The sequence below is a fragment of the Rhododendron vialii genome, chromosome 11a (assembly GCF_030253575.1).
Source record: "Rhododendron vialii isolate Sample 1 chromosome 11a, ASM3025357v1".
Classification (NCBI taxonomy): Eukaryota; Viridiplantae; Streptophyta; class Magnoliopsida; order Ericales; family Ericaceae; genus Rhododendron; species Rhododendron vialii.
Window position 1 is genome coordinate 39,392,018 of NC_080567.1, and position 23,857 is coordinate 39,415,874.

The following is a 23,857-nucleotide window of genomic DNA, read 5'->3' on the forward strand; positions in this document are numbered from 1 at the left end:
CCGGAACGCCCAAGTATCGCTTGGTACAGGCCAGTACACCTAGGTATCGTCCGGTACAGGGTGTTTGGGCAATCCAGAGATTCTGCAGGGCACCTTGTAGGGCACAATCATAACCGTTCAAAAGTGCTTCCAATAGTCTGAATTTAAAATAAACTCTTCCAGCGATGAAAGACTTTATTTTAGGGGGGAATTTATTTTAAATCTCCCTGAAAGAATTTATTTTAAATCCAGATCTTAACTCTTTCCTATAAGAGTTTATTTTAAATTTGGACATTTGAATACACTTGTGGACAACTTTAATGTGCCCGTAGGATTTCTGATTCCGTATTTGAGGCGATACAAAACACTTAAGTATAAGTGTCGTTTTATTATCGGTACAGGCCGGTATGGTATATGGTATTAACAACGGAGTCTTCGAGATGCCTCCAAGTTTCACTCTACTTTTCCATTTGGCATTTATGCATACTTATGTGCACATCCAACCCACCCTTTAAATTTTTTATTCTCCATTTTGGCCTGTCAATGGACTGGATTCGATTCGTAAAATTTGATCCGAATCCGATAACAGCAATCCGTAATTTGAATTCGATAAATACGGATCAGATCGGATAAAATTCAGATTGTGTCGGATTAAATCCGACAACAATCCAATCCGAAATGTTTTTTAAAAAACCCTATTCCTTTCACTTCTCTCAATTCTCTGGTTCCAGAAGAAGTCACCACCGCCAGGTCCACCACCATCACGTTTCATAATCAATCGAAAATAGAGAGAGAAGAGGCAGAACGTTACTTACCCTCTCTGTCGTTGTCACCGCCGGAGCTGCGGTTATCGGCGAAAATGAGCTCCAAAACGCCACTGTCATTCGGATTTACTTGGCCAATGGGGACGCAACGGAGTCGTCAAGTGACGAGGACGAGCCGTTCAGGCGTCGTAATGGAGTGAAGAAACGCGTGACTGAAATCAAATTCGAAGCTTGTTGTGAGAACAAGATCAAGGTTGTGTCCGTCACCGGTGGGTACGACTATGGCGACCTCTTGTCGCCGACCTTCGTTCTGTGTTTCAGTCACAAGGAAGAAGAAAAGAGCGATTGAGAAGCGGTGGGGCTGGAGACCAGCTGAGTTAGCGGCGGAGGCTGTGAGTTTGCCGGATGATGATTGTTGCTTGCCACTGGATGATTATTGATTGTTTCTTTCCTCTTTTTTTTTAAATTCTGAAATTTAAAAAAAAAAAAACTAAATCGGATTCGGATTTTCGAATCGGATCCAATTTTTTCATATTCGGATTACCACTATTAAATCTAAGTTTAATCGAATTCAGATCGGATTCGAATTTGTCAGATCCGGATCGGATCCGGCCTATTGATAGGCCTAACTCCAATATAGAGTATAAAAAAAAACTTATGGAGATATACTTCATTTCAGTATTGGGCCACGGTCACCCCTTAATTATCTTCTTGTAATATTTTTAGTATTAGGTTTTAAACCTATAAATGCATGGCCCCAAAAGTAATTTGGAATGAAATATATTACTTAATAAAGAGTTTTTCATTTAGAGTTCCTAGAGTTATAGTCCAAGTGGTTGATGGATATGCTCCTCACACAATTGTTTTGAGTTAAGCTATTGCGGTTAGACTACAAGAAAGTAAATTTTTGTAAATCCTTTTATCTTAGCATGAATGGGTATGCCTCTAATCATGTTAAGAAGACGAAAGTCGAGGTACGTGTAAGCTGATTTGGATACACCTAACCGCCATACAAAAATAAAAAGGAGTTGTTCGTGTTGTGTCAAACAAGAACTTGAGAATATAACAAATAAACAAGCGATAAACAATAACACAAAGATATACGTGGTTCCGCTCAAACACAAAGCAAAAACGTACTCCATGGAAAAAAGAGCCGGAGGATTCACTATAAACAGGGAGAGAAACAAAGAGCAGGCTATACCTGTAACTCTACTCTAAGTACCAAACAAATATCTAGGGACAAATCTCTGTTGGAACCCACAAGGGAGACACAAACCTTTGGTGGAACCCTAAGAGATGAACAAAACCCTAATATCTAAACCATTGAACAAAAAACTATAATATTAGTAGCCCCAAAACCTCTTATTTATAATATGGTACAAAAACGGGAACAACATAATTAACCAATATGGGACAAAATATTTAAGGTATTCCCAACAATTCTCCACCTCAACTTGAATTCCCTTGAATTCAACATTATAGGCAATCATCTCTTTCAATCGCTCATCTCCCCGGCCAAAAGCCCCCCACGGGGTAATCACCAACGGTACAAACGAGCAAGGCTCAAGCACACTTGCTTGACCTTGTAAACACGACTTAGGAAACCCAGCTACACATGCCTCCAAATTGAGTCTCTATCTTCCAACGGGCACCTCCCACCCAACGCATCCTTCTAGAATACACACAAAGATCTGCTTAAAGTCCCCCACAGAGTTAATTACTGACTCCACCACGGAGTTAAAAACCCAATATTGAGTCAACCTCGAATTCACCGATGAAGAACCCAAAGACGTAGCATCCACAATCGTACTACCATCAAGCACATAGAGGTTATTCGATTTTCCGACTCTTCATCAAACACGAGCATTCTTTGAAACCCTCAAGACTCCACTTTCAACGGTACGCTTCCAACCCAAAGAGTCAAGAGTACCTAAAGAGATAAGGTTCCTCTTCAAATCTGGTACATGTCGAACACCAAACATCGCCCTCACAAACCCATCATGTATTCTGACTTTAACTATTCTAATTCCAACAATTCTACGTGGCATATTATTCCCTATAAGAATTGTACTGCAGCTGACCGATTTATAAGTGTTGAACCAATTCTTATTCGGACACATGTGGTAAGAACATCCGGAGTCCAGAATTCATTCAGTATTCGAACAGATATCACCGACACTTACAGAAAGAACCATAAGTGAATCGTTAGAATCCCCTTCAACAATTCCAGCAACAACCTTCTTTTCAAAATTGTCCCTATTTTTCAACTTAGGACAATTTTTCATCATGTGCCCGTATTTTCTATAGTAAAAACACTTTATTTCCTGATTTGTGGAATGAGAGCCAAAAATCCCTCTACTACCATTATCATTCTCAAAATGTCTTTCTTGCACCACCAAACCATCAGCATAAATCTCACTTTCACTAGATACTTTTTTCCTTAATTCCTTTGAATATAAATTAGATTTAACATTCTCTATGTAAATCGTATCTCTCCCGTAAAGTAAGGTAGTAACAAAATGCTCATAAGACGCAGACAAAGAACATAACACAATAAGGGCTTGATTTTCATCATCAATCACAACATCAATATTTTTTAAATCCATAATAATTCGATTTTAACTCATCTAGATGGTTTTTTACGGGCGTACCTTCCCTCATACGAAACAAATAAAGGCATTGCTTCAAATACAATCGGTTGGTAAGAGACTTCATCATATAGATGCTTTCCAACTTCAACTAAATACCGGCAGCCGTATCCTCCTCCCCAACCTCGCGAAGCACATCATCGGCTAAACACAACTGAATCGAACTGAGCGTCTTCGCATCGAGATCCTCAAACTCACTATCCTGCATATCAGTAGGCTTCTTTGATTTTCCCAATAAAGTCAAATCCTTGTTGAACAAGCAAAGCCTTCATCTTAATACGCCATAAACTGAAGCTAGTGCTGTGCCCATCGAACTTTGCAATTTCGAAATGAGTCACCGTTGAAACAATCACTAATTGCATAATACACAGCGGAAAACAAAAGCTTCGGATTGAAATCCAGAGCTCTGATACCAATTTGTTGTGCCGAACACGAAATTGAGAATATAACAAATCAACAAGCGATAAATAAAAACACAAGGATATATGTGGTTCTGCTCAAGCACAAAGTAAGAACGTACTCCACGAAAAAAAGAGTAAGAGAATTCACTATAAACAGGGAGAGAAACAAAAGAGCCGCCTATACCCGTAACTCTACTTGAAACACCAAATAGATATCTAGGGACAAATCTCTGGTGGAATCTGAAAGGGAGACACAAACTCTTGGTGAAACCCTAAGAGATGAACAAAACTCTAATATCTAAACTAGGGGTATGCACGGGTCGGATGGGTCGGGTTCGGCCCCCGAATCTGAACCCGAACCCGACTGGTCGGGTATCGAATTTTTTTTTTTTTGGCCCCGAACTCGAACCGAACTAGTGGGAATAACCGTTCGCGTGCCCCATTTTTTTTGGTTGGGTCGGGTCCGACCAAAACCGAAGTAAATCTATATGAATTGGTCGTCTTTTGGTCGGGTCGGGTAAGAAAAATAGCACCCCGAGCCTCGAACCGAAAACTGATTTTTTTCAAAAAATGAACCCGTACCTAATCGAACCACATGTTCGGCCCCACCCGAAACCCTTCGGGTCGGGTCGGGCCACTGGTTTTTGCACACCCCTAATCTAAACTATTGAACAAAAAACCATAATACTAGTAGCTTCCAAACCCCTTATTTATAATATGGTACAAAAACGGGAATAACATAATTAATCAACGTGGGACAAAATATTCAAGACATTCCCAACAGTTCATGTTGTGGTCCTCTCGTGTAAGAAATTCTGGTTGTATCCCTGTTTGAAGTTACATTTTATTTATCAAATAGGTGTTTGTAGAGTTCATTTTCATAAAATTGTTTATGCAATATTTTGTCTTTGGTATTTTTTAACTAAAACTTACTTTTCATACTTTTTGTTTAGATTTTTGTCGTAATCTTGGAATTAATTTGGTCGCCTTGATGAATAATCGAAAAAGCATAAAAATGTGTGCTGAAGTTAAAAAATTCATATAAGGCTATAAAGGTACTCCTAATCGGAGTAGAAAATACCGGCTGTCAAGCAATTTTTTGTCTTTACTGTTTTTTTTTTTTGTTATAATTTTTTTACTTTTGAATAATTAATTCAAAAAAAAGTGAATTTAACAGCAAAAAACGAATAAAACTACCGAAACGAAAAAGGAGTACTACGAATAAAACTCATTTTATATAGTATTTTGTTTATTTATGGGAGTAATAGGAAGGGCACGCTTCATAGTACATACTAGGGGTGCTCAAAAAATTCGGTGAACGATGAAATCGGTCCGGATCGAACCGATCCGTACCTTTTGGATTTTGTCCGTGGATTAATGGTTCGGACACGGATTGAAAAATTAAAAAACAGTGACTCGCGGTTCGGTCCACGGATTTTCATTACGAAACAGTGAATTAACCGAATCGGACCGTGAGATATTTATTTTATATAAATAATATATATGTGTGTATTTATATAATAAATTGTTAGTAATGTTAACACTTTTTTTCACCAATTTTAGTATTTTATCTTAATAATGAGATATAGTGTAGATGAACATAAAATATAAAGAGTAAATCGTAGTTTTTTCGTATAAATTATGAGTAACCCTAGTTGAGTTTCAGTAGTTTGTTTTTTTTCCGGTTCCTTTATGTTATGTAATGTACTATAATGATACAATCCTACTAGTGTTTTAGATTTTTTTGAATTTGATTTCTAAAGTAAACCTTTGGTAGTTTATGTAACAAGTACTTTCTAGTGGTGTTAAACTTAATTCTGAATGTAACATTCTTCCCTTTTATTGTGGGATATATGCTTGAGCTTTATTTTTGCTAAAATTCGTGAACAAAATCGTAACCGATCTGCGAGTCACGGATCGGATTGGCACCAGATCGTAGGACTTTTGGTCCGGACACGAATTTCATTTTGTAAAAATCGTGATTAGCGGTTCGATTCTTGAATTTCTAGAAATCCGAATCGGACCGGACGACGAGCAGCCCAAGTGCATACGTCCCAAATTTTGGGAAAGGGAAACCAAAGAAACAGAGATGCGATGAGCCGATGATCGAACGATGGAGGCTCTCCTTACCTTGTGTAGGGTTAGAAAATACTACTCCTACTAGTACTAGTAAAACACACGATCCCATCCGCTTTCTTTCTCTCGGAAGTCGTCGTCCTCGTCGTTTTTCCCCCAATTTTTGTTTGTTTTTACGCCTCCTGAAAAATCGACACAGAAACTCCCACCCCCTCCTCCACCACCGCTCTGCAGCGGAAATACTACTATTCAAACTTCCGTTATAGGGCAGCATCGGTCGAGCGTTTTGTTTTACTTTTTTTTAACTCTTTAATCTTTCGCGACTAGTCCGTTTTGTTTCCCAGAAACCCTAAAAGTGGAATTACCCTACCAAATTCACTCCACCCTTTCCTCTAATAGCCGTCGAGACTAAAAGACGACAGTTCAGCGGCGCTTCCCTTACGAAAGGAGAGTTTTCTTTCCTCACTCCTGTCTTCTGTACATCACGGGCGCCCGCATATGACGGTGAGTTCTTCTTCCCTCTCACTCTAAAACAGTGTATACATCTTTTTTGCTCTGTGAAAAAATACTCAATCTTTTTTCTTTTTCCGTTTGCAATGTTGCAAAAAATGATTATAATTTTAGTGAATTCCTATTCCGATGCGCAGTGGTGGCCCTTTTAGAAATGAACATGGAGAATGAGATGATTGAGTTCGATATAGGTTTGGGAGGTGGAGGTGCTGGCAGTGGAGACGATGATGCCATGGACAGTGAGCAGCACCATGTCATTGACGAAGAGATGGCTGATAGTTCCCCCACTGGTGGTGGTGGTGGAGCAATTTATATTCCTGAAGGGGACCCGGATCTCGAGCCTTATGAGGGCATGGAATTTGAATCTGAAGAGGCTGCCAAGGCCTTTTACAACTCTTACGGCCGGCGTGTTGGGTTTAGCACCCGCGTTAGCTCCTCCCGCCGTTCCAGGAAGGATGGGGCTATCATCCAGAGGTCCTTTGTTTGTGCTAAAGAAGGGTTCCGGAACTTGAATGAGAAGCGCACCAAAGACAGAGAGATTAAGCGGCCCCGCATCATTACTCGGTGCGGATGCAAAGCTTCTCTGTCTGTGAAGATCCAGGAGCCCTCTGGGAAATGGGTTGTATCTGGTCTTGTCAAGGAACACAATCATGAACTGGTTCCCCCTGACGAGGTGCATCGCCTCCGGTCCCACCGCCAAATTTCAGGCCCTGCCAAGACCTTGATAGATACGTTGCAGGCAGCCGGAATGGGCCCCAGGAGGATTATGTCAGCCTTGATAAAAGAGTATGGTGGTGCCAGCAAAGTTGGATTTACGGAGGTAGACTGCAGGAATTACATAAGGAATAATCGCCAGAGAAGCTTCGAAGGAGAGATTCAGCTCCTTCTGGATTATTTGAGGCAAATGCATGCTGACAACTCTTCATTCTTCTATGCCGTGCAAGGTGACGAAGACCAGTATACTGGTAATGTCTTTTGGGCTGATCCCAAGGCAAGGATGAACTACACTTACTTTGGTGATACTGTTACATTTGACACGACTTACCGGTCAAATAGGTACCGTTTGCCATTTGCACCTTTCATTGGAGTAAATCATCATGGCCAGCCTGTGTTGTTTGGCTGTGCTTTCCTGTTAAATGAATCAGAAGCGTCATTTGTTTGGTTGTTTAAGACATGGCTCATGGCAATGTCTGGTCGCCCTCCGGTATCAATCACCACTGATCATGATACCGTGATTGGGTCAGCAATCATGCAGGTTTTCCCAGAGACCCGCCACCGATTCTGCAAATGGCATATCTTCAAGAAATGCCAGGAGAAACTGTCCCATGTGTTTCTTGCGCATCCAAATTTTGAAGCAGACTTCCATAAATGTGTCAACTTGACTGATTCAATTGAGGAGTTTGAGTCTTGCTGGTTATCACTTGTTGAAAAGTTTGATCTTAGGGATCATGAGTGGCTTCAGACAATATACTCTGCTCGCAGGCAATGGGTACCAGTGTATTTACGGGATACATTTTTTGCAGAAATGTCTATAACCCAACGTAGTGACAGTATGAACTCGTATTTTGATGGATACGTGAATGCCTCAACCAACCTCAACCAGTTTTTCAAACTGTATGAGAAAGCATTGGAGAGTCGCAATGAGAAAGAAGTGAAAGCAGATTATGATACCATGAACACTTCTCCTGTCCTGAAGACCCCTTCTCCCATGGAGAAACAAGCATCTGAGCTTTACACTAGAAAGCTGTTTGCAAGATTTCAAGAGGAGTTGGTTGGGACTCTTACTTTCATGGCATCAAAAGTGGAAGATGATGGAGAGGTGACGACTTATCAAGTAGCGAAGTTTGGGGAGGATCATAAAGCTTACTATGTTAAGTTTAATGTGCTGGAGATGAGAGCAACTTGTAGCTGTCAGATGTTTGAATTCTCAGGTCTTCTTTGCAGACATGTATTGGCCATCTTTAGAGTGACAAATGTCCTTACTCTTCCATCTCATTACATTTTGAAACGATGGACAAGAAACGCCAAGAGCTCTATCATACTGGAAGAACGTGGTGGCAGCGGTGTAGTTAGCAGTTATCTGGAGTCTCATACTGTCCGATTTAATACCTTGCGCCATAAGGCCTTCAAATTTGTAGAAGAAGGGGCAGAATCTATAGACTCTTACAATGTGGCAATAGTGGCCCTAAAACAGGCTGCCAAAATAGTTGCCGTGGCGACCAAAAATGAGGGGAAAACACCAATGACCAATGGGCGCATCAGGGAGAATGTAAGTAATGGTGGAAGCCAGGCAAATAATAGCGTTGGGAATCACCCCAGAAGTGTATCAGGGCAGTTGTCTGAGGTTAGTCATTTTCTTCTTGTTGTGTTGTCAAGCACTTTTTTTTTGTTGCTTTCTGGTGAAAATACTGGCTGTTGCTTTATTTGTCTTCTTGCAAGTTCACGTAATTTGCTTATAGTTAACGTGCCTTTTGATTCTGGTTGAATTTTTTTTTTTTTGTCATATCGACCTCTCGTATTAGCTAAATAACTCTGCTTCAGAGATTGTGTTGCCCCTCATTTATTTATGTAAAGATGTTAGCAAAAGTGCCATGGGGGCACAACTAGTGGGAAAGTTGATAGACAGCGAAGATTACAAAAGGAAAACCCAAAACAACAAAAGCCCCGTCTCTCCAACATATGTGAAAGAAGTCAAAACAAAAACCTCCCCTTCAACGAAAAGATACAAACAATAACGAGTAGCAGCGACTTGTTTACCCTCTGCCCTTTCAGTAATGCACTTGCTTGCCTTCCAAGTACTCAACCGGGAGCACATCATTACACTGGTCTACACCTTCTTGTCTTCCCTCCAAGCCAGGATTTTGACTCCGAGGGGGCCGGCTTAAAAGACATTTTTTATCGGAACATATATTTATTATATCATAAGGTTTTTGCTTTTCGATTCACTACATTTGTACATTAAAATGATTTTTTAGGCTAATTTAACTCTCACGTGCTTATTTTTTATTTATGAAAGAAATTGAGAAATGAGAATGTAAAATAACTGGTTTTTTTATCAAATCGGACTAAAATTATTAAGATTATAAGTAGCTATATAGGAATAATTATCAATAATATTCAAATCAGGTATGTACGTAATCAAAATTTTAAAACTCGGATGCTCAGGGGCTGGGGCCAGGGGGGGCCCCGGCCCCCCCGGGCCTCAACATAGCTCCGCCCCTAACGCCAAGCTGATGAAGCCTATGGCTGAAAGAGGCATAAGCCAATGCTTTAAAAAAGGAGCATCAAGTTTTCTGTGCTATGGGAATGATGTAATGCTACTGACCTTTTTGAATGTACGTTCCAATTGGGAGAAATTAGTCCTGGACGGTTTATTACCATTTACCAGTACTCAAGATTTTCTCCAAAGCAATGGTCCACCCATAGAAGTCACAATAGGGTGGACTTTTGAGCACCAAGAGCCTTAAGAGAAAACTGGGTGAACTCTCCCTCCTGATCAATCGTCCACTAGAATCTTACGTTTGTGTTGTGCTAAGCAAATGTGGGGATCATTATCAAATACTATGTTCCACCTCAAAAGTCTTACTCCGTAAATTGCTAGCTCCCCACGAAAAGTCATGCAATTTGGTGCAAAAAAATGTTGCGTGGAAGTATTTTGTTTTTTGATGCGTGACTTTCCGTATGACAGTATGAGGCAAGCAATTTGGGATGGAGGCAGTAGAAACGGCCATAGTTGTGAATCGTGTGATTTTCGTGTTCCAGCAATTCACCACACAGACGTGAATTGATAACTTGGTGTATCATGAATCGTATGGTTTTGATAACGCAATAAACAACTATGATCTGGTTGGTAACTTATTTTCTCATGAACTTGACCCTGGTTTTAATGTAACCCAATTTCTGTGATTGAATGAGTTACACCTCTGTCAGGATTTTTTTATTTCATTAGATTGTTGGAGTCTTTTAAGTTCATTATTGGACAACTTTTTAAAGTTACAAGTTTGTCGATATCATGTAGGATGACATGGACAGGAAGATACAAGATCTGACCCATGAGGTGGACTGTGCGAATCGTAAGTGTGAAGTTTACCGGGCCAACCTGCTGTCAGTTTTGAGGGATATTGAAGATCATAAGCAACAGTTATCAGTCAAAGTCCAAAACATAAAGCTTAGCATGAAAGATGGCCTTTGAAGGTGCACTGCTGTTATATCCTGTCTTTTGTCTTTAAACTTTTTCGAATGTCTGTACCTTAGTAAGAAAAGGTTTTCTTTTACTCTTCGATGGTGTGCACATGGAAAAGGTTTTCCAGTTACATTGTCTTTGATGGACCATTTCATAAGTGTAGCCAAAAAAAAAAAAGGTTCCTTCTTTCCAATCTCGTACAAGTGGATTACCATTACTCCTAATATTTAAATGATTTATCTTTCATAAGTTCTCACAGATCATGAGAAGGATTGTGCTAGAACCTAGGCGTGCAATGGCGCAGGTAGGTGTAGGCTGCAGTTTGGCTGATGAGAGGATTAGAAAGATATACATTTGCTGATTTAAGCATCTTTCCTTTGTGCGATCCATCTGGACAATTTTCCATCGGACTATTTAGTTGTAACCTCCAACTTCGTAAATTTTACTTTGCAGGTGAAGAGTATTTCTGTATGATCTGCTTGCTTTTGCAGGTACAACAGATGTGGAACTCAAGGTGCAATGCCTATGGCATGTCTGTAATGCTCCTATGTTTGGATTTGTGAACAAACATCTTACCATATCACAACTCAAGGGTTGAAAAGATAGAGATATTCACTGGTCAAGGGTCTAGGAACAACTACAATTAATCATCAAGCAGATGCTAGTCAAAGCATCTCAATGCTTATCAACCGAGTTTGAACGAGGTTGGTCAAACCCATTCATCGGTCAATTGTGATTATTCCCTCCTGCAGAAATATATTGAATTGCTGTTTTCTCTTGTAAGGTAGACTAATATAATGTTCCTGGGAACAATTTTTACTAGTGGAAATATCTGTAGTTAAAAACATTCTAAATCCTCCTGAAACTTACGTACTGCTGCTACTTCAATCCATTCACTCTCTCTCTATTTTTGTTGCCTAAGCATTTTAGTTAAGTGAAATGGGTCCTTTTTCTATGTTTGGTTCACATATGCCCAGGAGAGACAGGACAAGGATGATAGCTGGAATTCAGTTCATTTTTTTTTCCGACCCTTGGCAGAGTTAGAATGTTTTTCTATTTTTGCACGATTTCAGGATCTCGTAGTTCTTAGTTGGGTCCATTTGATCAATACACTCTTTGGTAATAATAAGGTTAGTTTGTTCACCCTCATTTAGTTGGGGTGAAAAAATTCGCACTCTCCATTTCTTGCACTGCTTCTTTAACTTTTTGTCTTTATGCTGTGGCCAGATTTTAATGCAGTTAATTCGACGGTGGAGGTGTTCACTCCTATTTCCTATAGTTTTTTCTTTTTTCTTTTTTGAAGGTAGTTTAACTTGATGTTTGGACAAATTAGAGTTAAATTTTGTGGGTTCCAATAACATTCAGGGACGTCTCCTGCAGTCAATGGCCTTCAAAGCTCAACCAAAACTACAGATCAAGAATATGTCTCCAATGGCCTTCGGGGACGTCTCCATTTTTCGCATTAATGTTTTATGTTGTGGTTTTGTATGGTTGCGGTTAGTACTACAAGTTCACAGCACTCAGCGCCTGACAAGCCACCATTTGTGATTCCATGAGGGTAACAACAGAATCCAAGTAGCCCCAAATCATTGGGGGTATGGGTGGGGAGGGTTGGAGATAGACTTAACTTTTGGTAATATGCACAAAGTGACTGCTCTCAAAATACTACTGAAACAATGATCACTTTATAGCTATTTTGTTGCGAAATCATATCCCCAAATTAAAACCACAATGTTCTCGAACATTTTGGTATTATGCTAGTAGCATACATTGGTAGATCCTTGATTTCAACTCAGCATCTCTTTTTGTTTAAAAAAAAATACATTAACAATCCATTTAAGTTTGTCCTTGCAAGGTCTTCACCAACATGCAGGAGTACTTCGTTTCGATTTTTTCTAATTGAAGATTGGACATGACTCTAAGCCAAAGGTGTGCTTTGCAGTTTTTATTTGACATGAGCTATAACTTGGGAGTCTTCATTTGCATTCGTAACGAGAGCTTTGGACAATGTGACCACTGTAAAATTAAATCAAACCAAACTAAACCAAACCCAATCAAGGCTGAACTCCTATTGATTGGGGTTTTGACAACATCACAGTCACAAAATCAAATCAAATCAAATCAAATTGAACTTTTTGTCCCAATTAGTTGGGGTAATCAACTACTGCATGATATCACAAAATATACGAATCTCAAGTTTGTGTCCAAACTTGAACTTGGTCTTTGCCAACACTTGTGTCCTGGAAAATTGACTCTCAGATTGGTCAACCGTAATGTACGACTGATCGGCTATAACCCTTATGAAGTTTCTTGGCCTGTTTTCTTAATAACTTTTTGGGGCAAGGCTACAAAAAGATTTCTTTGCATGTTAGTAATAATTTTCTCTCTTCTTTTAAATAACTTATCTTTGACCAAGCAAAGCATTGGGCAAATGGCACTACAACATTAGATCCACACCTCCAGTGTAGGAGCCATTGGACACTGATTCCTTGGTACCACTACAACCTAGGCTCTATGGCGTTTGAATTCCTAGCATAAGACATAAGTAGGCAACTAGAGAGATGCTAACTACTATATTAAATTTCAATTACTTTCAAATCCCCCCAGATGGGCAAAATTCCTAGAAAAAAGGGGTTAGCACTCAAGTCTCCTTAAAAACCGTATACCTCTCATTCAGCCACCAGTTCCTCTTCAGTTTGCCATCAAATCCAGTCCATCCACTGGCATTGTTTCGAAAGCACAAGAGCAAAACATCTATTCTCAAACATTCAACTAAACTGTGATAATAGTTTCTTCCACAGAAAAGATGAGGGATGAAATTGATGCAAACCAGCCATCACTCCAGCCCCTCAAGTACTAAAGCAGGAAAAGTAATAGAGAACGATGGACATGTTTTGGTTCAATTTTTTTCAAGTTCATTCTTTCAAGCTAAGCCTTGCATTTTGAACTTTCACCGACAATTTTAACTTCTGGTCCTCCATATCTCTCAAAACCGCAAGCAGATTTGCACGATATACTTCACATCGTTGATTTGTGCTTTCCAACTCAGCAGCCAAATCATGAATTTTCTTTTCCTTCTCATCCTGCAAATGGGCATTAAGAGGACCCAATCATTTATTCTACTATGAAACGCAGAAGGGCTTTGGGAGTGAACAGATTTGTAAATTTGTGTCATAAAAGTAATTTCCGTATGTACAAAGAAATCTCAAATTGACACACATCTCAAAGGAAAGAAGGCAGTCCTAGTTTGCAGCATCGAAACCATAGATCTGTCGATCTTCAGGTTCCTCTCTCTTCCTCGATCCTCAAGGCCCCCTCTTTCTCTCTAACCTAAATGTATTGGTATTCAGCATGTATGTCTGACAACCAATTAAACACCTAAAAAAATACCCCAAATCTCAATCTCATAGTTCCCGATCAAATTTTTATGATCCGAACCGTTCAATGTGTGCAGAATGTGATTTTAAGGGTGCACGCGAGAAATTAGCAAAAAATATGACCGGGAAGTGCTTGTTTTGAGCAATTTTTAATTGAACCGTTCATCAAATTTAAGCTAAAAACTGCTCAAATCAAGCCCTTCCCGGTCTTTTTTTTGCAGATTTCTCGCGGGTACCCTTAAAATCACATTGAACGGCTTGGATCATTAAAATTTGATCCGGAACTATGATGTGTTTTTTAGGGTGTCTAATTAGTTGTCCCTGGAACTGCCCCATATATATATATATACAGAGTCCCGCTCTTATGAGGACCACCTCATTTTAATAAAATGCGGACCTCCCTTTCCCGATCGAATTTTGATGATCCGAGCCGTTCAATGTGTTCAGAACGTGATTTTAAGGGTACCCGCTAGAAATCAGCAAAAAAAATGATCGGGAAGGGTTTCATCCGAGCAGTTTTTGTTTATTTTTTATCGAACGGTTCAAACAAAAACTGTTCGGATGAAGCCCTTCCCGATCATTTTTTTTGCCGATTTCTCGCGGGTACCCTTAAAATCACGTTCTGAACACATTGAGTGACTCGGATCATCAAAATTCGATCGGGAAATGAGAGAAATGAGGAGGTTCGCATTTTAGTTAAAATGTAGACTCCCTCATTTGAGACTGATTGTATGTATGTATATATATATATATATGTGTGTGTGTGTGTGTGTGTGTGTGTGTGTGTCCTAGTCCCCCGTCATGTCTGTGTCTCCATTCTTTAAAAATTGCAATGTCCCGTGTCCGTATCTATGTGTGTGCTACATAGGTGGATGCTGATCAGATAGAGAAAATAGTGGGATGTTTCTGTACAGTATCAACTAGAGGGAAAGGATCTATGACAAAGGCATATTTACCGCAGAACAAAAGTGTGCACAATGTAAATGGAAAATTTAAGAAAAAATGGAAGTCAACCTCTACACTAGCCAACATAACTATACGCTAGTTATTCACCACCAATTTTTTTTCATAAGTATTCACCAACTGTATTCCTTATTCTCAAACTATCGAAAGATAAGTTCTAGTTTCAGGTTCTAGAACTTATCCCATCCCTCAACAAAAGGGGAAAACAAAAGAAATAAAGAAAAACAAATATTGAGCAGCAGTATAGTCTAGGACGATGCAAATGATGCCAATGACTCAAATTTAGATCACGTTCTACTTACAGCAGATTTATGTGGTGGCATCATTTGATTTTCTTCACCCGTGTGCGTTCCTTGGTTGGCTCCATTGCCCAGCGTGCTTCCCTGTGTGGCTCCAGAACTTTGCTTCTTTGCAGCAGCAACCTTTTTTGCAGCCTCTTGTAGAGCATCCATAGCGACGTTATAAAAATGTATAGACTTTGCTCCTTCTTCAACGAATTTAATTGCTTCATGCCGTAGATTGTTATGTCTAACAGTCAAAGGCTCTTGAGAATTTCCCCGCAATTCAGAAGCCTGTTCATCAACGGCGCCTCCACTCTTGGCATTCCTTGTCCACCGTTTCAACAGATATTCAGAAGGAAGTGTAAGAACATTTTTTGATCTGAAAACTGCCAATATGTGCCTACAAATAATACCAGAAAATTCAAACATTTGGCAGCTGCAGTTAGCTTTCATCTCAAAGGCATTGAACCTAACAGTATGAGCTTTGATCTCCTCCCCATACTTGGCCACTCGATATGAAGTAATTGTTCCAGATTCTTCAATTTTAGTAGCAGGATTAGCTAGGGTCTCTACTAGTTCCTCTTGGAATTTCGTGAATATTCTCTTCGTGTAAAGGTCTGCAGCTTGTTTTTCCATGGGTGATGGTGTCTTCAAAACTGGCGTAGTGCTAGTTGTATCATAGTCAGCCTTCAATTCCTTTTCATGCCAACCTGCTACAGCTTTCTCATACTGTTTAATTAGCAACTGTATAGAGGTTGCTGCATTCACATAACCATCAAAAAACAAGTTTACAGCGTCACCTCTAGTGTCCGTCATACACAACTCTCCAAAAAATGTGTCTCGCATGTAAACTGGGACCCACTGGTGACGAGCATTGTAGAGTGACTGAAGCCATTCATTATCCAAGAGGTAGTATCTCTCTAGGAGTGATTCCCAGCATGACTCAAATTCATCAACTGTCTCGGTCTCATTAATGCACTTCTTGAACTCCATTTCGAAGGTTGGATGTGTCTGATATATATGAGCCAGTTTCTCCTGAGTTTCTAGGAATATGCTCTGCTTACAGAAACGGTGACGGGTTCCAGGCAAGACTTGTGCAACAGCCATCTGTATGAGCCGATCTGGGTCAGTAGTAATGGAGACGGGGAAGTGTCCAGACATTGCATGAAGCCAAGTCTGGATAAGCCAAAGAAAAGTGGTATCAGACTCATTTAAAAGTAAAGCACAGCCAAACAAGACCGGTTGCCCATGATGATTTAGGCCTGTGAATGCTGCAAATGGTACTTTGTAGTTGTTCATCCTGTAGAATGTGTCAAACTTAACAGTATCTCCAAAGTGATTATAGTTCATCCTGGAAGTTGCATCAGCCCAAAATATGTTTCCAGTAGAGTGCTCATTATCACCCTGAAATGCATAAAAGAAAGCAGGATTCTCTGCCTGCATTCGCTTGAGATAGTCCAAAATTTGTTGAGCCCCACCCCCAAGGGTTCTGTGTCGGGCCCCGCTACTCATCTATCTCTCCAGCAATTAACGCGGTTCTACAACTCAAGATGCATCAATTTGATCCACCAGATTGAGTGATCTACAAGTTGATCAGAGACAAAAAACAATTAATTGGGCATCAAAAGCATGCAAATGGTGCTCTACGCTATATTGTGCGTCAATGTGATTGTTTGTATCTATTTTGTGTGCATATTGATTGTGGGTGAGATTGCAGGGATATGCTCTGAACTCTCCTCAAATATGTTTCTATAGCCGCCGACGAAGAGTTGACAATCAGTTCAATGTTAGGCTACCAATGATAAAAATATATTGTCATTATCATCACATAGTTATTTTGAAAAGGGAGAGTAAATATGGAATCACAAAAAATACCCAAAGTGCTCTGGCCAAGTCACCACCAACTAAATACCCAAAATTGCTACAACCATAAACATTCACTCTAATCTAGCTGCATTGCTAGTTCCAAATCCATACACACTTCTCTCACCAGATATCATACCAAAATTTTAAATCTGGAAAATATTAAATTACAATCAATAAGCAAATTGGGTTCTCTCCCTCCCTCCCTCTCTCCCTCCTGTGTCTACTTGGGCAAAATAAGACACGCACACACGTACAACAACAACAACAACAACATAACATAACTCATCTAGTCCCCAATCATTGGGGGTATGGGCGGGGGATGATTGGAGACAGACCTAACCTTTGGCAATATATGCACAAAGTGGCTGCTCTCAAAATACCACTAAAACAGTGGCCCCCCTAACCTCCAAGAACTGAGGAGCTACAGGGACGTTTTGTTGTAGAACCATGCCTCCAAATCAAAGCCAAATGGCATCAGAGAGGGCAGGGCTAGACACGCACACACGTAACAGTGGTAAATTGTTTTGCCATTTGATAAACAAAACCCAGTGGAGCTGATTGAACTCAGATTGACAGTTCAGCAAGAAAAATAGAGAAGTAATGACATAGGCAGGGCTGGCCCTGGTCAGAAGCCTAGAAAGCCACCGCTTTGGGCCCAAAAGAATTGCTAAAAAGAAAAGCCCTTAAATGGCTAATCGTCCTACATCTGAATGATTCACTCCCTATTCCATTTGACTAAAAAAAAAAGAATAGATTCACTCCAGGTTGTGTGGATCGGACATCCCCTTACTCATGAACAATATTGCTATTAAGTAGGGGCTGGGAACCCGACCCTTACAATGATCCTAAGTGGAAAGTTGTAATTGTCCAACTCCTCTATTCCCAACTTCACAAACGCGTGTGAGTTTTGCGAGAAAAAGGAAGAGAAACCCATTTCAAAAATCTTGGGAAAGTGGTTTAGTGCTCTCTCTCTCTCTCCACGATTCAGCACCAATGCCCTCCCACATATGCTGGCCCACCACTGATCGACCACCACCGGAGCTCCCACATACGCCGGCCCACCACCATCGGAGCTGTACTTGCTCGGCTGGTGTTGTGTGCCGCACCCAAGCTCTGTGTGCTTCATCGAAAGAGCTATATTTTTTATACACGGCACTAGGGAATCTAGTCACTTGTTCACTACAAGCTGGCCAAGATTCATAAATACTGGGAGTCCTACTCACAAACACAACGTAATAGTCTTGTTTTCCCACCATTTCTAAGAAAGTTAATTTCGAAACAACTTACACCAAATAAAAGTATAATAAAGGTGTATGTGACAGTAAGAAAGAGCATTTGAAAGAAATCAATGCCTCTGTTTTTCCAATATAAATTTTGGAAATTTGTATGTCAGCATTTGTATGCGATTAGTGTTGAGGGAAGGAACACAAGCTGGCACCTTAACCGAACTTCAAGGGAGACTCTTAGGTTACTTACATGTTGTTTAGAAGTACAATAGTTCGGAATTGATTTCTGAGAATTCAACTGCAATGGAGTTTCACACGAATGAGAATAAATGACTTAGTCAAAGAGAACTTGGCAAAGGAGTCCTTGAATGATTGGTTAACTCCTAATTCCTCGCAAGATACTTCAACAGGATAACTAAGGAGCGATGCTTTTTTTTTTTTTCCCCTTAACATGGAAGCCTTCCTGTTGCCAAGGGAACAAAACAACTCAAGGTCTAACGATGTCCTCTTATTTGGAGAGTTTTGTTTCTCTGGGCAGGAATGTCTTTATATCAAGACAACTCACCAAGGTACTGGACTATTGCATCTCGTTTAAATCCTTAAAATTCCCATTCAATTGTTCATCCATTTCATAGCCAATTTTGCATGGAAGGGGAAAATTGGAAATGAAAGAGAGGAAAGTTTGTCTTTAACAAGCCGTGCAAGAAACAGAGAGGGTTAACTCGTTATTCAATCAACAGAATGACAGCCAAAAGAAACGATAACATCTACAACCTATACCATCAGAATCGAAAACCCTAATAAAATTCAGCTTCTACGACTTTTGAACAATTAGAAATAATTTTATGAAAGCTGAAAAAAACCCACTAATTTTTTTCGTGTGTGTACGTTAGTGAAAGAATCAAATGTAGATTAGTGGAGAGGGAAGTGAGAGAGAGACACCTGTGAGAGAGAGATGGTGGTGGTGCGTCGGTGGTGTAGGGGGGTTTGGGATTGCCCGTCGCTGGTGAGATGGAGGAGAGAGGAGAAAGAAGAGAGGAGATCGGGGTGGGGGTGGTGGTGGTGGTGGGGGAGCTTTGGGTGGCTGCGTCGAGAGAGAGATGAGAGATATCCGGCTGCGTCGAGAGAGATCGTGTTTTGAGAGAAAAGGGAAGAAGGAAAAATTATATTATGCACCAAGGCATAGCCACGTGGTGTCCTAGAGAATTTTTGTACAACACAAATATGTGTGAGCCACTGAAATGTATAGTACAAAAAGTCCTGGGTACTACATGGCCATACTCCGGAGGCATGGAATAATCTCTCCCTAAACCCTGTTGCCAAATTAAATGCTCCATCCATATTGAGCTTGATAAAATATTCTCTTGGTGAAACCCAAACCACACTGATGTTACCATCCTTATCACTAGATGCGTTCTGGTATACACAATAAAGAACCACTCCAACGACTTGCTCAAGATTGGCTTAGCTGTTCAAGATCGACTCTCTCTCTCTCTCTCTCTCTCTCTCTCTCTCTCTCCTATGTGCGTGTGTGTTCTGTTCTCCCCTTTCTCTATGGATAATTGAGATGCTTAAACAGGATAGATTTGGGGTCTAGTGAAAAAATCCTTTCATCCTGAATAATTTTGCAATCAGCAGGAACCTAACCCTTACAATCATCCTACGTGGAAACGAAAGTTACAAGGGTCCCACTCCTCTACTCCCAGCAGCAGCGGTCTTACCAAACAAAATTTAGAAACCCCCAAATTTAAAGGAAATTGATTTTCACATTTTATTTTATATTTATACTTTTTTTTTGTCTTTTATTAGTAAAAAAAAGTACATACATTTTCAATATTTTACATATAAAAAAAGGGCTTTTTATCGCTAGGTATAGAAAATAAAACGTATTTTCCATCAAATCACCTTCAATTAATGAAACGCTAAAACCTTATAAAAGTATCTAAAATCCTAAATTGCCTAAACTCTAGGATACTCTATGAAAGTGCTCAAAATCCTGGAGTACCTTATGAAAGTGCATAAACCATAGCATATTCTATAAAAATACCTAAACCCTAGGATACCTTATGAAAATATATCGCTAAAACCCTATGATAGAAAAGTGCACCTTAAAATCCCTATGAAAGCACCTAAACCTAAACTCTAGGGCTCTATGAAAGCGCCTAAACTTAAACCCTAGGGTACCCTCCCTAGGGTATTCTAAACCCTAAAATCTTAGGACACCCTGAAACCCTAAGGTGTTCTAAGATGACACTCCATTAAAAAGTTGATCTAGTATTAATTAAGTATTCTATCTTATAAATACTCGGGTTTAGGGAGTAGGGGTAGAGGTTTTGGGGGTTGGGGTTTAGGGAAGTATTCAACTCAAAACCAATTGACTAGAAGTGGAGTGTCCTCCAGGCTCATATGTTAAGTTTAAAGGTTATATTTAACAATTGTGGGACAAACTCCAACACTTCCCCACACGTGCGACCTGACTCGCACGTAGAAAAGTAAACAAAGGATCCATAACACTTAAATCACAACAAATAACGGTGCACTTATGACACAAACAACGGGGAACAAATTCTCCAAAATCCTAGCTCTAATACCATGTTAAAGCATCCAACTCCAAACCAATTAGAAAGAAGTGGAGAGAAACCCACCCCCCCCCCCCCCCCCCAACCTCATATACTAGGGTTGTAGGTTATATTTAACTAATGTGGGACAAATTCCAATAGCTTAGGGCTTAGAGTTTGGGGTTCGAGTTCTGGGGTTTAGGATTTGGGGTTTTGGGTCTGGGGTTTAGAGGTTAGGGTTTAGGGTTTACATCCCAAAATTTCATAAGAATCCTTTGAAATAATAATTTCATCCCAAAAATAAAATTTAGTATCCCCGTAAATTTCATTGCATCCCCAAAAATTTTATTCCCAAAACTTTCATTTCCATAATGCTTTTTGAATTACCAAAAATACTTTTGCATCCTCATAATCATCTTTCACAACAAAATTTTAGAATCTCTGTATCGAAAAATAAGAATCTCGCTATCAAAGAATTAGAATCTTGCAAGGATCAACATAAACACCAAAATGAACCCAAAGCAGTTAAGGAGAGTAGCGGCCCACCTGCGCGCATTTGTTACATCGCCAATATAATCGAAGTTTTTTTTTTTTTCATTATAAATTAGTTTCATGATCCCCACTTTTACATTTTCAAAAGGCTCATTCAGTGCATGCCTATAAACCGATCATCCCTATTCATATTATCATTTCAATTCCAAAGTTATATATAATTGGGTGACATGAAACATTTAGGGATGCTCACTTATTATTGTGGATGGAATAAAAATTCGGGGAATTTAAAGATTAGTCCTCAACACCCACCATCTGTAAGTTTCTGTCCGAGTGTATTGAGGCCATTATGTTTCCATCCTCGTTATTTTTTAATACCAGCAATGCCCTTTATTATACAGTATATATATAGATAGAGTCCAGCAAAAAGGGACTACAACGTAACTCCTCTAGTCCTTTGCATGAAATCCGGTCATCAGTCCTCGCGTGAAATCCGGCCATCAATTGCGAAAATTCCTAAAAATCTGGTGGGATTCTATATAAGAAAGCATCTCTCTCTCTCTCTCTCTCTCTCTCTCTCTCTCTCTCCACAAACAGCCGCCGCCATTCACTAGTCCTCCAACATCCTCTGATGGGCGGCGATCCACTCGTCCTCTGACGTCCTTTGCCAACAGCCACCACCATCCATCAACAGCTGCCACGTCGGAGTTTCGATTGCTATTAGATCAGACCTTTAAAAATATAGGTGGAGCCAACGAATCAGGCAACCACACAACGGCCCATCGCCGTCGAAACTCCCAACGTTGCCGTACAGATCGGAGTTCAACAAGAAGGCCTCACGGATCGAGTTGGGCATCCACGGTGCAATTATCTTTTGATTGGTTTTCAAGTATTGGTCATTTATATTCATGTTTTTTGTTTTCATGTATTCCGATATGACTAAATATCTTTTCTGGCCACCGGCGAAAAGGTCATTTGTATTCATTTTTTTTCATGGTTTATTCATTTTTTTAATGTTTATTTATGTGTTTACATGGTGTATGGCATTTTAATTTTCATGGTATATTATTTGTATCATTTGCCATGAATCACGTTTTCCGGCCTTTAACTTCTGCCTTTAAATAATACTATGTTTGCACAGTGGATTCAAAAAGATACAGCTCTCTGAAGATAGTGGCTCTCAGTGAGAAGTTCAGATCATGCATACCCTGAAGTCGAATTGGAAGCTCCAGTTTGTAGTATGATATACTCAAACGTGCAAATTCACATTTTAGTCTCGTGAAAGGGATTCCATTCAAGTACTTTGGCCAAGCTCTGCTTCTTGGAAGAGAGTTTTATCAAGAGCAATACTGGTGTGGTGAACCTTAATGAAGAAAATCTGCATTTGTTGCATGGTGGAATATCTCCAATAATCTGCTACTGATGGTGAAGTTACTCGAGTCTTTCAAGATGCCCAGTATCCATGGGTGTGGAGTTATGATGGTTCATTACCATTCCATTCTGTTTCAGTGTTGTTTTTGTTGCTGGTGCAATAATTTTGTAAACTTTAGGCCTGGTTTTGCTGGGTTGGTTACTTGCCAACTCTTCTCCTTTGGTTGTAGCGGGTGGCATATGATTGTCCTTAGCCTAGGTGCCAACATAATTGGGATGTAGGTTTTTGGTTGTGACTTTTGGTTCGGAGATTAATAAAATTCTTTTTACCAATAAAAAAAAAAAGTCACATTTTTTGGCCACCGGCGAGAAGGTCATTTGTATTCATGCATTTTTTTTTGATTGCATGGTGTATTCATGTTTTTTATGTTTATTTATGTGTTTTCATGGTGTATGGCATTTTAATTTTCATGGCATATTATTTGCATCATTTGCCATGAATCACATTTTTCGGCCACCGGTGGCAAGGTCATTTTATTCATGTATTTTTTTTTTTTTGATTTCATGGTGTATTCATGTTTTTTAAATAACATACAAATATATTTTATGGTAAATGGTACAATTTTTTTACCATGAAAATTAAAACCATCATAATTGCAATGTTGTAAAACAAAAAAGACTTAATTAATACACCATGAATATTATAAATATGCACGGCTCAAACGGACATTGCATGGCAAACGGTGCAAATAAAATAAAGAATCGTGAAATGGGAATGGGAATAGCATCCCCAAAACTTTCATTCCCCATAATGTTTTTTGAATCCCCATAAGTACTTTTGCATCCTCATAAGCTTTTTCAGAAGAAAATTTTAGAATCTCTGTATCTAAAAATTAGAATCTCGCTATCGAACAATTAGAATCTCGCTATCGAACAATTAGAATCTCGCTATGATCTAGATAGACACTAAAATGAACCCAAATCAATTAAAGAGAGGCCCAGCTCCATTTGTTCCATCCCAATATGATCGGAAAAAAATTTCATTATTAATTAGCCACGTGATCTCAACATTTACATACCCAAAAGGTTCATGCATCCCCTATAAACCGGCCATCCTTATACTTATTATTATTCCAAAATGTTCACTCCATCCCCATGAAAA

The 23,857-nt window shown here is 39.6% G+C and overlaps 2 protein-coding genes across 5 annotated transcripts in view; one reads left to right on the forward strand and one right to left on the reverse strand.

The window, feature by feature from the left end:
* The first annotated feature begins 5,830 nt into the window (after nucleotides 1–5,830).
* The window catches only part of LOC131307832 (protein FAR1-RELATED SEQUENCE 5), a 42,638-nt gene continuing 24,611 nt past the window's right edge, over nucleotides 5,831–23,857 (forward strand). Inside the window, exons 1-4 of one of the 4 annotated variants that reach the window (XM_058334538.1) lie at nucleotides 5,831–6,372; nucleotides 6,493–8,722; nucleotides 10,397–10,572; nucleotides 11,053–11,408. In XM_058334538.1, coding sequence (XP_058190521.1) covers nucleotides 6,533–8,722; nucleotides 10,397–10,570 — 2,364 coding nt within the window. In that variant the 5' untranslated portion in view covers nucleotides 5,831–6,372; nucleotides 6,493–6,532 and the 3' untranslated portion in view covers nucleotides 10,571–10,572; nucleotides 11,053–11,408. Of the gene's footprint in view, nucleotides 6,373–6,492; nucleotides 8,723–10,396; nucleotides 10,573–11,014; nucleotides 11,409–23,857 lie in introns of those variants that run through there. The other 3 variants (XM_058334541.1, XM_058334537.1, XM_058334536.1) reach the window with 3 other exon arrangements.
* LOC131307838 (protein FAR1-RELATED SEQUENCE 9) lies at nucleotides 13,306–19,446 on the reverse strand. The gene is made up of 3 exons (XM_058334550.1): nucleotides 19,217–19,446; nucleotides 15,204–16,764; nucleotides 13,306–13,644 (listed from the first exon to the last, which is right to left on the reverse strand). Exons 2-3 carry the CDS (start codon nucleotides 16,692–16,694, stop codon nucleotides 13,477–13,479), a joined length of 1,659 nt encoding a protein of 552 aa, XP_058190533.1. The 5' UTR covers nucleotides 16,695–16,764; nucleotides 19,217–19,446; the 3' UTR covers nucleotides 13,306–13,476.